General features: G+C 40.6%; 1 protein-coding gene across 1 annotated transcript; it reads left to right on the top strand.

The window, feature by feature from the left end:
* The first annotated feature begins 2,184 nt into the window (after positions 1-2,184).
* On the top strand, positions 2,185-15,811 carry LOC131986208 (15-hydroxyprostaglandin dehydrogenase [NAD(+)]-like). The gene is made up of 9 exons (XM_059351060.1): positions 2,185-2,277; positions 2,718-2,841; positions 2,954-3,060; positions 3,192-3,288; positions 3,913-3,989; positions 4,127-4,281; positions 5,262-5,331; positions 6,880-7,070; positions 15,694-15,811. The coding sequence occupies exons 1-9, from the start codon at positions 2,185-2,187 to the stop codon at positions 15,809-15,811; spliced, it is 1,032 nt and encodes a 343-aa protein (XP_059207043.1).
* Positions 15,812-17,252: the final 1,441 nt, after the last annotated feature.

Below are 17,252 nucleotides of genomic sequence, written 5' to 3' on the forward strand. Positions count from 1 at the left end.
GTGTTTCGGGTCTCGCAACATCATACACCCTCACCCAGGCGACCCAGCCGGGATTGATCAAGTCCCAACTTGTGTCTGAGTAGCATATACCCACGGATCACCCCTTTTGATCCACAGCCATCTAGAGGCCTTCTCAGCTGCCTCTGTGGTGGTTAAACATTCATCAAACATTCATCAAATCATTTGCACTTGGGTCTTCCCTGCATTCTGACAAAAACATATTAATAAATGCTCATTATGGCCTATTTATAATGTTGGTAGGTAAGGTTAAATAAGGTTTGCGGCTCCAATTTCGAAATTTTTTCCCTCTATTTGGCCACCAATGGCTCTTTTGTTAGTAAAGATTGCCGACCCCTGTTCTAGACCTTCATACCTTTTTTAAGTCATCTTTTTGGTCATTTCCCCGCCTGTTTCCGTTGATAAATCAAAAATTCTTTCATGTTTGTTTCATAGATGTAGTTTTTGTTGACACTGTGGTTAAACTGATTTCTGTGCTTCTGTATATCATGGTTTGCTTAATGTGACAGTGTTTCCTAGTGGACACATTCCTTCAATCTGCTAAAGTAAAAAAGAAAACACCTGTGTGTATCATCTCCAAGGGGGTTCAGATGTTACTACCTACGACACTTTTTGCGAGAGGATTAAATTTCCCTATGCACATTTATTACGTGGGATTACAACAACAATTTGAGTCACAAGTAGCTATCTTGTTAGTTCCAATGATCGCTCAAGACGCAATTTTAATACTAACTGTCTTAATGACCTTTTAATGAGCTGAGAAACCACTATGATTTTACATTAAAGGCTTTGAGCCTTAATCATGGTTTAATAAGTTGTAACAGTGATAAATTGATTTCTATCAACGAAGACCTCCTTATAAATATTTTGTCATAAAATTAGAGTTTGATTTTTTTAATTTATAGCTTTCCCTCTATAAATATTAATCTGGTAAGAATCAACCACTGTAGTCTGCCACATAATAATGGCAGAATAATGTTATGACTCCAAAGTTTTCTTATTTCTGTCATCAGCTACCAGACGGATTACTTCAGACTTCCTCTGCAGTGTGTCCAAATAAACATGTTGAGCAGATGATCTTTAGAGGTTGCTTAGCGCATGATTTCCTGTGTGTTAGCGGCATTAGGGTTTCCTGTATCTGAACCTCGGACGCTGAGTTTCACTTCATCACAGGTTGAGAGAGGACAGCTGTGCTCCACACTGCAAAAAATGTATATAACACCTAAATAAAAAAACAAAGCTTAAATAAAATACATTTTTATAATAGCAGTCAACAAATTGAATAAAGTACTTTTTGTTGTTGTCTGGTCTTAAGTTTGTCTTTAATACAGTCTACAGTGCCCCTCAGAGGGTTCAGTTTTCATTGCAGCAACAAAGTGATTTAGATCAATGTGTAAAATAATCTAAGACTGAAGTGGGTACAAAAGTCCCATTGTGAGTGAACTGAACTAAACTTGACTAATTGGTTATCTTATAATGTAAAACCTTAATTGAGAAAACAAGTTAAATAAAGTCAGGTTGTTATGTCTTATCACAAACTGTTCACTGAAAAATGTTAATAAAGCTTATTTTGCTAAAAAGTTAATGACAAAAGATTAAGGACACCATCTTATTCAATACCATCTTCGGCCACAACGAGCAAGTCTATGGGCTGGTGGCGCTGCCTTTCCTGGGTGTACCACAGTATGTCAAATATAGCCTTCAGCCGCCTCTATAACAATGGTTGTGTACATGGAAAAAATGCTTTTTGAGCCACAGTGGAATTTCTTTGCTGCAATACCCAAAGTTGCGCATCCATGGGTGTCACTTGCATGCATATGCATCTTCAACATCCTCGTACACATGCATGATGCTCTGAAAAACACTTAATAAAAGTGATAAAAGTTAAAGTGATGAAAAAATATTGCTCTGTATGGATCAAAATGTTGACAGGGCACCTTTAAATGCAAAACTCAGAACACAGAAATAAATCTTTAATTTATTTTAAAGGAAACATAGAATTGAAGTTTAACTCACTCCAGATTAGTTATTACAGTGCCTGCCTTGCCATCCCACTTTAATTAGGTTGGCATCACCTCTGTCACTGAGTTATCCCAGTTCATTCTTGTCCTTTATCAAGCAGGATCCTACAGCTGACCTCCCCGTCTCTTCTTACCAACAGCTGCAATGGCATTAAATGGTAAAACCGCAGTAGTGACTGGAGCAGCGATGGGGATAGGAAAAGCAATAACAGAGATACTCCTGCAAAACGGTGCCAAGGTAAACAACATAACACATCTAACTATGTGTGTGTGCATTTTTGTGAGCAACTGCATATGTTTATTGTGCATCTTAACAGCAAACCATCTTTAACCAGACAACTGTTTTGTATAGAAAATGTATATTAAGAGGTTAAGACACAGTCTGCATTTAACAATGAGTAGCTTTTTGATATGTAGATGCATTAAACTGTGAATGGTTTACAACAACACACAAATTGAAATCAAGAGTTGTTTTTTGTATCATGTCATTAGACGCAGTATGTTTGACACTTTTTAAATAGCATATTTTCTGTAGTTTTTTATGTGCCCATTGAAGTGAAGTCCAGCCATAAAACGCAATACATGAAGACTGTTCAGTGCCCATTTTAATTCCATCTCTGAAAACAATAAAGCTTTGAAAAGTAGAAATGTATATCTGATTGTCCTTAATCTGTGCAGGTAGCTCTCCTGGATTGGAATGAAACTGCAGGGAAGAGTTTGAAGGAAGCCCTTGACAAACAGTACGGACAAGAGAATACACTGTTCTTCAAATGCAATGTTGAGTCAGAGGAGCAAATAAAAGGTATCTCTCTCACACACTCACACACACACACACACACACACACACTTGATTCTATAAGTTCAACCTGTGTGTAAAATTATAGTAACTAACTGTGTTATTTTCTGCCTTCAAGCTGCCTTTCAGAAAACTGTAGAAACCTTTGGAGGAATAGACATCTTGTGCAATAACGCCGGCATCATGAATGAGACAGAGTGGGAGAAAACCATTTCCATAAACCTTGTAATAATGATTACTGTATCTTTATAGTCTTTATCCAGGTCAGATGAAATAACTTATTAACAATTTTCTTACACTGATTAACATATCCTTACATAACCCTGTGTACACTACAGTAACTTTCTGTGATGTAGGTGGCTGTCGTCAGGGTGACCTACCTGGCTCTGGAGCACATGAACAAGTTGGCTGGAGGTCGTGGTGGAGTCATGGTCAACACTGCATCCATTACAGGTACAACGCACAATTCATTTTAGTGTGTCTTCGCTTAAAATTAAAAAAAATAAATTAAAAAAACAGAAAATGCAGTGAGCACTCATGATCATTATATAACGATTTAGAACTATAAAGGAAACTGTAAAATAGGAAGTAATCAATTAACAGCACGCAGAAGTTAAAGTTGAAAACACTGCTTATGCTGAGAGCTTTTATCTCTCTCTCTTACATCTCTGATATGATGTGCATAGGCTTATATATCATTATGATTTTCCAAAAATTCTGACTGACCTCTCACTCAAGACATTACACCACCATTTAATAGCATCAGATAAATAATTAAAATCAAACGTATAAGGAAAATGAACACTTGAACACACACCACAGGGACAACAAGTACTTAAAATGACAGACACCATCTTATTTGTTTGAGTTTTTATTGGCCCATGTCACATTCATTAACATGCAGAGGGCAGGGTTTGTGACAATCACTGCAGCCAACCACCAGGGGGCGTCATGGATGTTTTGGGTTCACTCTTGGGGAGCTATCATGTACAGTTTATGGGCACAACAGTTTTTCATTTAAAGGGAAATTACTTAATGAAAACAATGATAATGACTGATAAAAACCCCATCCTGCAGGTCTCCTTCCAGTTAGGTGCTGTCCTGTCTATTCAGCAGCTAAGCATGGAGTGATCGGCTTCACTCGAGCCTTTGCGGTAAGAAAATTTTTTTTTACGATGAAGTTTACAGATAAAAAAATAACTGCTTGAATTTCTTTTCTCTGTAATACTTGTATTATACATTGCACCTGTGAGCTGTTGAAGCCTAATTGTGTGTATGTGTCTTTTAACAGGCTACCTCTGCCGGTGCAGGCTACGGTATACGGATCAACGCCATTTGCCCTAGTTTTGTCCGAACTGACCTCTTTTCCAACATTTCCAGCAGTTTGGGACAATTTTGCCACCTTGCTGCATCAGCCGAAACACGTGAAAAGACAGGGGTTATAAAGTGAGTTGAAGGTTCCCTTGAAATCAAACCCAATTTTTTTTTTATCTCCGTCAGGGATAGGATAAGCCTGAAAGGAATCATGTGTTCAGTCATTTGTTTTGCATGTGTGGATCTGTGGGTATAGGAGCAGAGATAGAAGAAGGGGAGGATAACTCCACTAAAATAGCAAGCCATAGATACAGTAAGAGAGCAGTCCTTTTCTCCAGCCTAGAAATGCCGTGAAACAGCATTGACAACTAAAAATAGATCCTGTCACATCTTTTTAGCGGTTTAGCAGCAGACTGTCACATTAATGAGAATAGAAGTTAATATGAGCGCTAACGTTGGCTAGCAGTCTTCTTGAAGTTCACGGCTAAGCTCTGAATGGGTGTTCAGGAAACAAGAACAAGCTCATTAATGACACTATAAGCATTTTGACTCGGTTCACATATGAAATGTTACTTCATGCCAGTAGCCTATATTTTGACGATTTGATTTTGTACCACACAATATTTTAAGCAGGACTTTGTTTCCCCCTTAACCCCAAAAGATGTAACATTTTTGTTGATACTGAATGCTAACTGCAGCATGCAGCCTACATCCGGTGAGGCAGTCTAATGCAGAAATGCCTTAAACCTGCATTCTTTTTGATGCCCTGCAGGGGGCATCTCCACTGGTTGCAAAAAGAAGTCTGATTGTATAAAAATCAATGAGAAAATAACTCAACTTCTCAATTGATTAATTTATTCCCTCAATATATATTCTCATGAGTTTGTGGTCTCAATGGCTAGTTTCAAGTCTTCTTCGATACAGCATGATGGTTTTTATTTATTTATTATGGTAAATGAAGCTTGATATGTTCTAGGGCAGGGCAGTGTGTTGACAAGATGCTGAACACGAGGCTTCAAAAATCTGAGTCTACAAACCAATCGGCAATGTGGCAGTGACCATGTCCATTAGTTTTAAACAATCAATAATCTTAAACCACTGTTTTGTTTCAGTCCATCTGAGGTAGCCAAGTGTGTCCTCCAGCTGGTGACAGATGAGACGAAGAATGGAGAGGCCTTACTGGTGAAACATGGTGAAAAGAAATACATGGCATTTCCTGTGTTAACCTTCTAAATTTGAAGCTGTTTCCGAAGTCGTGCACCTCTGTGGAATCAGCACAATCATGGCTAGAAGTGGCAACAACTAACTCTTTTGTGCAGTATAACATTTATATTGACATATATCATAAAAAACAAAAAAATGCAAGGTAGTTCAGGGCTTACTATTTGCGCTAAGGAGCGCAGAATCGAATGTTTTTATTATGATACATATTCCAAACAATTTACTTTAGCAACATTTTAAATTAACATGTAGAATGAAGTGATTTGACAGAAATATCGCAATTTTAGGTTTCATTTTGGTTAATTTTTCAGATGGAAGCGTTCGTAACCTATGTTTCGTTCAAGGACTGTCGGAATGTTTAAATCTGATGTTAATGCTTGCTTTTACAGTTTCTTTCTACGATAAATGGTGTATTTTTTGGTGTTTAATTAAAGAAAACATACTTTTCAAACCCTATGGGGTTCACAGACTGATTCCTGTAAATCATCAAGTTAAGTTTTGATTGCTACATGCTCTTGTCAATCAGATACACAACATGATGATGTTTATCATGCTTATCATCAAGAAATATGTTGACTCATTACTTACCTGAATATGTTTTTTATAGTTCAACAAATGTATAGCTTACATTAACAATCTAAACCAATAAAACTTACCATATCTCTGTTTTCAGTCAAACATTGGCTTGCTCATATTTTGTCATTTAATTAAATATCAAAATTTTGCTATATGCAACATTCATCCACGCCAAACTCAACATGATGTTAAACAAAATAATGCATACGACATGACTGCTGGCGAGAATCTGTCCAAACATCACTGTTCCTTTGATGTGTGTTTGTTTTCTGTTGACAGATTCATGAAATATAAAACAAAATGTGTTTAAACATATAAAACATTTAAATAGAGGAACACATTATATTATTAAGTATATCTAATATAATAACCTATAACTCCAGCTGCAGGATTCCTCCTTTAGCCAGAACCTCTTTAAATAAATTATTTTGCTTCTCATTCAGGTGTTAAAGTGTCTTAATGTTCTTAATCCTGCTCACAGATTTGTGGTTCACAGCAGAATGAAACATTTGAAAAAAAAACAGCATTATCAATGAACATACTGTATCCACTCTCTGACTCCACTTTGAGCAGGTTCCAGTCCTACCTGTTTTGAAGAACAGAATATGTCTCCTTGGGAGGGGCAAAGTCAAAGACACAGACTGTCACCTATGGCGTTCCTCAAGGATCGGTTCTCGGCCAAACCCTGTTCACCCTCTACACATTATCATCATCATCATCATCATCATCAACACTGAGCACCTGCCTTAGATAAAGACGTGGAAGGCGAAAAACGTTCTCCAACCTAATAGCTCAAACAGAAGCTGTCTTAGTTGGCACACCACACCAGGTCCGTTCATCTCCAATAACACACACCCTCTATGGTCAAAACATACCTCTGTCATCTACAGTCACCATCCTGGGTGTAAAATTTGACACTCTCATCTCTGCAAGACCTCCTTCTACCACCTCCGGAACATTGCCAAACTCCGTTCCACGCTCAGTCTGTCAGATGCAGAACAACTGGTCCACGCCTTTATCTCCTCAAGGCTCAACTATTGTAACGCACTCCTCATTAGGACCCCTAGTAAGAGCCTACAAAAACTGCAACACATCCAGAACAGCACCGCTCGGGTCCTGATGAGGTTGTGTAAATATGACCACATCACACCCACAATTCACTCACTCCACTGGCTTCATGTTTCATCCAGGATCGACTACAAAATCGTTCTACTTCAGTGCGTCCATGGAAATTCCCTGCCCTATCTCAAAGTACTCCTCACACCACAAACCACCTCACGTAGGGTTGCCAACTCCCTGAAAAATAAATAAGGGACACTTCATTGGCAGGGCCGGCCGACCCGATTGCCTTCACCCATCCTGGTGTGGGGAAATTTTTTAGCGCCTTTTTTGTAAGTAAAATTATTTTTTTAACAATTTGACTCGAACCTGAATTGAATTAGATGCATATTTTTGTGTGACATGAATACATGGAAAACAAATGATTATCCAGCAATTCACTTTAACACAAAACAACAATTAGGCCCTGTTCTTCAAAGATGTAGTGGAGTTTGCTGATAACAATTTGATTCACTCCTTTTGTTGGCTTTTAAAATGCAGCATGTATGCAATTGAATGGCCATTTTGGAAGATTATAGCATTCCATAATTCCAAATTGGTTCAGTAAAAAGGCAATAAATTCATGTCATGAACACATGGGGACCTGGTCTTCAAGAATGCACTGGAGTTTGCTGATAACAAATTGATGTATTTATTTTATTGGATGCATGAATACAATTGAATGGCTATTTTGGAGTCATGCAGCTGACAAACGGGCCGTAAAGTGCAATGTAATTGCGCACTAAAATTTAAAGTGCAGATGGCGTGACCGCAGTACTGGAAGCATGTTGTTTCAGATCAGTCAGTCCACCATGGACTAAGGAAAAAGAGCGCCGGCACAACGTGCAGTGTGCTTTATAGATGTTATCACGCACTTTTTCCACCCAGGTGCTTTCTTTTACCCATTCTTCAGTATTTTTGCATCCTTTTCTGTTTTTTTTCTCGGAGGGGTACTAGACACATTGCTGCTCGAAGGTGTAGCGCCCTGTAAAGCAATGTCGGGCCGGCGTCTGTGTCACTGTCACCTACGCATTCTGCTTTGTTGTCTTCTGCTATCTTCTCCTCGACCAATGGGATGAGCGTATTCTGTATCGTCATACTCGTGTGTGAATATGCTGTCAGTTCATTGGTCACAGAGCAGGACGGGGCCTTGGAACAAGTTTACCGTAAGTTTACATATAAAGCGCCCTGTTATTAAATTTTCATTGGCATTTACTGACTATTTTTTGACTGTCACAATAATACGGGACAAAGTGCGTCCCTTTTCACCTCAATACGGGACGGGTGCTTTTGTTTCTAAATACGGGACGATTCCGTTTTTCAAGGGACGGTTGGCAACCCTAACCTCACGTAACCTCCGCTCAGGACACAAAGACACCTTACAGCCCCCCAGGACTAAGCTCCATGCTATGGGTGATTGGGCCTTCTGCTCAGCCGCTCCTCACCTGTGGAATTCCCTCCCAAACCACCTGAGGGCTCCACAAACAACAAACTCTTTCAAGAAAGGCCTAAAAACCTTTCTCTTTAAAAAAGCCTTTTCTTAAATGTATCGTTGTGCTTTGGCTTTTAAACCTTTTCTTAATCTTGTTGTACTATGTAGCACCTTGGGATTGCTTTTAACAATGAAAAGTGCAATTCAAATAAAATGTATTATTTTTATTAGTAGTATTATCTATAAATGCATGCCATTATAAATAAAAAATGAGCAGGATCTACCGAAATGCTCAGTGAGGAAAACATGTTTTGTGGTAAATCGGTTCCTTAGCTCTACACATTTAACAGTTTAACAGTGACACCCAGTGGTCTTCAAATGAAATGGCACTTACAGATTGTGACAAAAAGAAGAATATTTGCATCAAACAATCTGACCTAATGTCAGTTAAAAAATTAACTAAGTTAAAGTGGAAAATATTAATGAATATTAAAATATAATATATATATATATATATTATTTGTACTCAAGAGGAACTTAACAAGAGGGAGTTTATGTGTGTTTTCTATGTCTGACTTGCACGGAAAAGCATTTGGTACACAAAAAAACATTTTTGTGTTGTTTTTTATGAAGCATTTTCTGTATATATATATATATATATATATATATATATATATATATATTTAATTGTATGGATATGCACTTGTAAGTGAGTGTAAGTACATGTGTGCACGTGGCTCGATATTTAGTACTAATATTCTTCATATTATTATATTTAAGGTATTATTATATTTAAATACCCATCATATATTCTATATTACATGATATGTACAGTATACATGTTTTTTCATATTTTATCATTATTGTTTTCCATATGTTTTGGATACGTCTACATGGGCTTCTAGGCCTGTACTGTATTGTGTATTTGCTCGTACACAAGGTCACATGCACGAGGTCACGTGCATGTGTATGTGTACAGGATGACTGGACAACACATACAGATGTGGGTTTCAGGCGGACCGATTATACTGGAGTACCAACTAGCGTTCATGAGTTCAGACAACAAACCACAGTGAACATGAACAAAGAAGCTGATGAGACCGCTTTGGTTGGCTCTGTGGATGGGAAATTTTACCAACGGGAAATGGGGAAAAAAAACAACGGATGGAAGCGTCGATAAGAGCATGGTTGTGTGCAAGCTATGCAACAAGGAATTCGCATATCACCGCAGCACATCGAGCCTCAAGTATCACCTCAATGCAACACATATAGCAGCTAGCTTGATGGCAAAAATTGTACTGGTCTGTTGGACTTGAACAAAAATAAACAATATTTTTGTTGCTTAAGCTTATGTATTCAGTTGTAGGGGTATCTGGTTCAGATACACATTGCCTCCAGCAGGGGTACCAAAATATTTAGAGGTAAAGCTAATTTAGATCAATTTTGCTATCAGAAATTGACTAAATTAATATTTAATACTTTAAATGGTGTAAAGTTATTTTCGGGGCACCACCTCTTTACTTAGAAAGAGGAAAGATAGCAAATTATAGTGGATCAGTCTCATAAAGTTAACAAATTATCAATTTGGAACATTGATTATTAATTATGAATATAATTATAATCGAGTTACCTTATTAATATTTAGTAACGGTTGAAGGAATTTTGAGTTCTTTCCATAGCAGAGGTTAGCAAATCATTCATTCATGTGCAACATTAAAAGGAGAAGCATATTAATCCAAAAACATATTTACTCTAAATAAAGCGAAGCAAACAGAACACACAACTAGGACTGCGCGCAGTACTGAACGGGCCCTCGCAGTACACGCGTGTCGGGGCATGCTGCAGTCGGGGTTTGTGTGTTACAGGGGCCAGTCTATACCACCCCTATGAATTTCATTGCCTTAAGTCTTATGGTGTGGGCACAGTGGCACTCATTCAATTAAACTGCCGCCAGAGCGCCACCTAGGGACCGATCAATAAAATCTTCAAGGGTTATCCGCATTGACAATAAGTATACCAAGTTTGGTGTTAAACTGACCAACCGATTTGGAGATATAAAATACTTCAATTTAAAGAGCGCCACCTAGTGTTCATTGCCCAAAATTTTGCAGCGAGCCTCAGGGGCTTCAGGGATTCAGCACAACTCAGTGAACGTGTGGATATAAGTTTTTTGAATGTGCGATAAAGTATGTGGGAGTTATTAGCCAAAATGCACTTTCCTTTATTATAGCGCCATCTAGTGGTGAAAATTCAGGATGACAATAGATTATACAATTTTTCGCCAGGTGTGACTTATATTTAAAGTTTCATGAGTTTTGGGTTATGTTCAGGCAGTGAAATATGCGATCATTTGGGGCTAAGAATAAAAATAATAAAGAATCATTCGAAATATAATAGGGACCTCGCAGGTCGTTGCCTGCTCGGGCCCTAATAAGAAACGGACCAATTTCAATAGGGTCCTCGCACCTCGGTGCTCGGTCCCTAATAACTAGAACTGCGCACAGTACCGAACGGGCCCTCGCAGAGTGGAGCCGTCGGGGGAAGGGCACGTCGGGGTAGGGCAAGTCGGACGTGGCGCTGTGGTCTCAGTCCCTATGCTTACCAAATGGCGTGTCTCCTACCACTTTGCTAGGGGTAGGTATAAAACATAATACTTGCTGTAGCCAGCAGGGGGCGCTATGACTGTGTGTCAATATAGACACGTGGGTGTGTCCCGGGCTGGACCCTAATCACGGGTGAGAAATTTGGGACAGATTGGACAATGTATGGTCAAGTTATACAGTCTCTTGTTTCATTGCGAGACGCCATAGTTTGCCGCCATGCCCTGCCCACATAGTGTGACCGTCAGTTAAGCTTGTGTTAAGGCCTTGTGATGGTACTGACCAAGTTTGAAGTAAATCGGGTGAAATCTGTAGGAGGAGTTTGTGAATGTATGCGACCTGAAAATGGCCAAAAACGATGACAAGTGCGATATTCAAACCAAGATGGCAGACTTCCAGTTGGGTTTGAGGTATGGGTCCAAGAGTCTTTTTGGTGCGTCTCCACATGAGTAATGTGTGTACCAAATTTCGTGTCTCTACGTGAAACCTACTACAAGGGCTAAGTCTAAAACAAGTTACTTCTTGTAGCCAGCGGAGGCGCTATGACTGTGTGTCAATATTGACACATGGGTGTGTTCCGGGCTGGACCCTAATCATGTATGCGAAATTTGGGACAGATTGGACAATGTATGGTCAAGTTATACAGTCTCGTGTGTTATGGCGAGACGCCATATTTTGCAGCCATGCCACGCCCACATAGTGTGACCGTCAGTTAAGCTTGTGTTAAGGCCTTGTGATGGTACTGACCAACTTTGAAGTAAATCGGGTGAAATCTGTAGGAGGAGTTCGTTAAAGTATGCGACCTGAAAATGGCCAAAAACGATGACTAGTGCGATATTCAAACCAAGATGGCGGACTTCCAGTTGGGTTTGAAGTATGGGTCCAGGAGGCTTTTTGGTGCGTCTCCACATGAGTAATGTGTGTACCAAATTTCGTGTCTCTACGTGAAACCTACTACAAGGGCTAAGTCTAAAACAAGTTACTTCTTGTAGACAGCGGAGGCGCTATGACTGTGTGTCAATATTGACACGTGGGTGTGTTCCGGGCTGGACCCTAATCATGTGTGCGAAATTTGGGACAGATTGGACAATGTATGGTCAAGTTATACAGTCTCGTGTGTTATGGCGAGACGCCATATTTTGCAGCCATGCCACGCCCACATAGTGTGACAGGCGGTAAAGATTTATACATCATTTGATCCCCAAGGCCTTGTGATGCTACTGACGAAGTTTGAAGTAAATCGGATGAAATCTGTAGGAGGAGTTACGTAAAATATGCAACGTGGTAATTTTATGAAAGGGGGCGTTGATAAAGCATAAGGGGCGGGAAATATTATGAAATATTGTTATGTAGCAGTGTTAAGGGCTGGACTCTGATGAAGCATGAGAAGTTTGGACCAGATCGGACAAAGAATGGAGAAGTTACAACGATCTCGTGTTTTATGGCGGGACGCCATATTTTGGCGCCATGCCACGCCCACATAGTGTGACCGTCGGTAAAGATTTATACAACTTTTGATCCAAAAGTCGTTGTGATGCTTCTGACCAAGTTTGATGTAAATCGGGTGAAATCTGTAGGAGGAGTTCGTTAAAGTATGTAATGTGGAAATGGCGAAAATTCTATATAAAATCCAAGATGGCCGACTTCCTGTACATTTTAGGGTATGGCTTCTTGAGACTTTTTGGTGCGTCTTCCCATGATACATGTATGTACCAAATTTCGTGTCTCTACGACAAACCTGTGTGAGGGGCTGAATTCTAGGGGGCGCTAGTAGGTCATTTTGCCACGCCCATTTCTGAAAGCAATGAAATACGTAAATTTTCGCCACGATTAAATTTTGTGCCAAGTTTGGGGAGTTTTTGAATATGATAAAGGCCTCAAAAAGGCGATTCATTTGTCAAAATAATAATAGACGGACCAATTACAATAGGGTCCTCGCACCGTTAGTGCTCGGTCCCTAATAACTAATCTAAAAGACTATTTACAGTGGAAATGTGGGTGAGAAAGAATGTGTAACAAAATGGCTGACGAAGGGCGGTCATTTAAATAAATCAAAATGGCGGAAGCCCTTTTGTTCTTGAAGAACAATAGACCATGCGGTCTTGAAGGTCTATGTGTTGTAGGAAGCCAAATTAAAGTATATTTCATGTGGGTTAGTGTGTGAGCAAATCAAATGAGTTATAGTTAATTTACATGTACAACTTGAGATATGTAGAGCAACATTAATCATACAACTTCAAGTGATCTAACTACACAAAATATCCCAACAAATATACTTAAACACACAACAGATCAACACCATTGATTAAAGCTTAACAAACTTGTTCTTGCTTACTAACTGCCCAGTACTATACCACAGAGTCCAAAGTTGAAAGGGGAAGCAGGAATCCTTTTGAGGAAGAATCTGGTTCCTGGTTGGGTTTTGGTGGTTGTAGCGTTGTTTGCTGTTGGCTCCTGTTGGCTTCCTCCTGGAAGATCAGACCAGGACAGCAGGCATGCTGTTCCTCAGGGAGTCGAGAAGAGAAGAGAGAGAAGGGATGGCTGCAGGAGACTTTTGTGTCTCAACCTTGAAGTTGTATTTCCTGTTGGTATCAGCCAATGAGACGCCTTTAGGTATCTGCAGATACCTGTGGGGGGTGGGGGTCGTTTGTCTTTGTTTGGGGAACAAAGAGAGACCTCCATATTGAAGCATGGAGAGAATTTGTTGACACAATTCTCACTGCATTCAGTCTTTAATCTAAATGAACCTTGTGGAGTAGCTGTGACCCCTACACAGTCATTATTCAATGGTATACTAAAAGTCCATGTGAAAAAAATTACTTCTCAATATTCTCAGGTCAAATATTTATATGCGATTAAAAAAAATATATATATATATATATATATATGGTTTGGTCTCATAACTTTGACCCTTTCAAACTTAATTTTCACTTAATGGCAGTTTATTTGAAAGTTTTGTTCGGCAAAAATGTCTTGTTCAGCAGTCGGTTGGACTAATAGACACTCCAATGAGTCGCTGTTCATTTTTCTTAGGTAAGTAGGCCAGACAAAACTAACATCCCAATTTATGCTACAGTTAATGCTAACATGAATTAGCAGCAGCTTCGCCCAGTCAGGTGTGTAGTAGAGTGTAACGCTGAACTCGATGCCTCAAACGGGCAGTCCACAAACCTATTGGGTGATGTCACGGTGACTTTGACGATTATTTATACATTCTATGGGTTGTGTACATGTAAAAAAAATGCTTTTTTGGCCACAGTGAAATTTTTTTACTGCAATACCCGAAGTTGCCCCTGAAAATTACTGGCTGCAAGACTACGCAGCACCGGATCCAGGTCTCTTACGCATCCATGGGTATCACTTCTGTGATGCTCATGAAATGTAAGGTCACATTTATGTCATTTCGTTTTTTTTATTTTGAAATATATTATTTCTGTTAAATAAATGTATTAATATGTGCCAAAATGGTCAACTATTACCTCTTGGTAAGAGTAAAAGCAGATATTCAGTGTTACTAGCAGGAGGCAGTGTTGCGATTTGCTTCTCCTCTTGGATTCATCTTGTGACGGACTTACTTTTGTTTACTTCCTCTTTCTACTGAGCGAAGCTGTACTGGACAGAAGCAAACGGTCGTTTGTCTCACTCTTTCTCCTGTTTCACAGGTTGGTGATGTTTTGAAACGTACATATCTACTATTGGTGTTTTACATTTAAATGTGATGTTAGACCGTGTTTTAAAGGGTACTGAAAATGTTTGTAAAAGGGAGGCAACCACATAGTCACTCAGGTAAGCTGGGGTGTGTCGCTCTCTCTGCGAAACACGTTGGGGTGCAGGCTCAGTCTGAGCATCTGTCCAATCGATACCTTGATTGTCACTCTAATCCGGCTCGAAGGACCATAAAAAGGAGGGGGAGGGGGGGGCATTTAAATACAGCAAGAAAACCAGGGAGGTACAAGTAAGTATTGGAAAAGGTAAAATGAAATCACTATCTGTCTGCTGCTGCATCCAGAGGAGAAAACAAAACATGTCACAACAGGTCCACCCACAAGGCAAGTTTTGGTGCATTCAAAAGTGTAGGAACAGCCATGGTGTGTTCGAGAGCATGGGACATATATGTAAACTGAGCGGAACTTAATACAATAAACAAGTTAACAACACTTGGCTATGCCTCCATCGACGCTTCCCAATGGTGTTACTATGGTCATAAACGGTCTGAGGAAGTGATGCATCATAGCGTCCCATTAGTAGAATGCTAGGCGTGATAGGATCCGGGGATTGAAACAGAACTGAATCTGCTGTTCTGCCAACTGTCCCTTCACTTGAGGGACCATGGCCTCAAAGGCCTCACGTAGCTTGCGGGCTCCACCAACAAAATTTGTTCCATTATCAGACATTATCAGAGCTCGAATGGTTTGCCTCTTCTGGCTACGAAATGCGTGAGCATCAAGGCTCTCTTATAGCAACGTAAACCAGCAAGGGGCAAATCCGCCATCTTAGGAACGGATGGATTTGCGTGCCATGCCTGGCATTGCAAGCAGCGAGTCTGATACCTTTTTACAGCTTCCCTCCCCTGCAGGATCCAAAACCGACAACGCAATTCACCCAACACTCTTTCAGGTCCAGGATGCAGGAGGCTCTCATCGGAATGCTGGATGATAAGGCTGGTCAGCCGATGCTTTGGGTCAAGCAAGACCGGGCGGATGTTGTCTGGTTCCAGATGCTCAGCTCTCCGTAACCTCCCCCTACTCTAACGAGTCCTGTGTCCTTGTCATACTCAGGAGATAGGGAGCCCAAACGACTGGAGGGTGGTAAGAGTCGGTCAGAGATGAGAGCTTTGACTTCTTCTGGGAATGAATCCAACTACACTTGTTTTAGGAGGAGATTCTCAGCTTGGATGTAGTCAGTTGCTTCACTTGGCAAGTCAGACCGCGATGGGCCAAGGGCAGGTCCAGGGAGGAGAAGGTCATTGAGAGACTTTCCATCGTACTAAAAGGAGCAGTTAAAAACAATCCTGTCTTTGTTGTTGTGCTGCACCATGTGGTGAGGTATAAACCAGGATTCCGGAGTTGATACTGCTGCCTTAGGTGGCACCACTGCTACGTAGCCCATCTTCTCTAGTTTCTGGATCTCTTGACAAACCTCTGCACACTGTGAGTCTTTGGCGAGTCTCCTCTCAGTACTACGAAGACTTGGCAACACTGCTTCCATAGGAGCTTGAAGGGTCGTGGAGTTGGCTTGGTGAAGCAGCAATGTAGCATATCTTTGGACCCCGTCAACATTAACCCTGACAGTGGATGTCTGGAGCAGTTTTAAAGCTTGCTGATCTTGCTTCATTTGGGTCAACTCCTTCTCGCTTGTATAGGGCAGTGTGTCAATTTGCCAAAGATGTTCCACATTCTTAAAGAGCTCAGAGGTAGGTGAGACTGTCGCTGTGAATAGACACTGCTGCTTGGATGCAGGAATTTGATCAGTACTGGTGGGACCTTGAAGTGCATAGCCGAGCTTGGTGTGGACGGCGATGGGTCCCCCTGAGGAGCCCATCTGCACTGGCTGGGTGTCAGGAGATGAGGCATGTCGGATCCAATGAGCAGTTGGGGTTGAGCGTGGTCTACAGGAGGCAAAGGTAGGTTGCTGAGGTGCTTATATTTACATTGGAGAGTTCTCACTGGATAAGAATATTCTGAGAGCCCTAGTTTGTCAGCAGTAAATGTATGAGATACATGCTTGATCCCATGCTTCAAGATGGGTGCCTTTCTTTGTTCACCCCAAACAAAGACAAACGACCCCCACCATCACCATGGCCACAGGTATCTGCACCTACACCTCATTGGCTGGCCCTCCCAGGATGTACAACTCCCAGGAGACACAAAAGTTTCCTGCAGCCTTCTCTTCACTCTCTTCATCTCATCTCCCTCAGAGGAACAGCATGGCTGCTGTCCTGCTCTGATCTTCAAGGGGGGTAGATCAGATAATTTCATCCTCTCTCCAGCTGTAAGGGAAGGCCTGCAAGGCCCCAAACCAAGCTTGGGCCCACCACCACGTCCTAAGTTTCCTGCCTGTGATCTATACTGGATATAATCACAGAGACCTTCACCAAGCTTTTGGAGCCAACAACAGCGAAAGACTCTGAGCACACTGACACCAAACCAGCGGCTGATTCTTCTTGAAAAGGATTT

The sequence above is a fragment of the Centropristis striata genome, chromosome 15, assembly GCF_030273125.1.
Source record: "Centropristis striata isolate RG_2023a ecotype Rhode Island chromosome 15, C.striata_1.0, whole genome shotgun sequence".
NCBI classification, from domain to species: domain Eukaryota; kingdom Metazoa; phylum Chordata; class Actinopteri; order Perciformes; family Serranidae; genus Centropristis; species Centropristis striata.

Excerpts from the sequence above, each read along its gene's own strand:
- LOC131986208 (XM_059351060.1), top strand. The coding sequence starts at position 2,185 with ATGGCATTAAATGGTAAAACCGCAGTAGTGACTGGAGCAGCGATGGGG. Across the intron at positions 3,061-3,191 it reads AAACCATTTCCATAAACCTT|GTGGCTGTCGTCAGGGTGAC; the intron begins GTAATAATGATT and ends TCTGTGATGTAG. Across the intron at positions 3,990-4,126 it reads GCTTCACTCGAGCCTTTGCG|GCTACCTCTGCCGGTGCAGG; the intron begins GTAAGAAAATTT and ends GTCTTTTAACAG.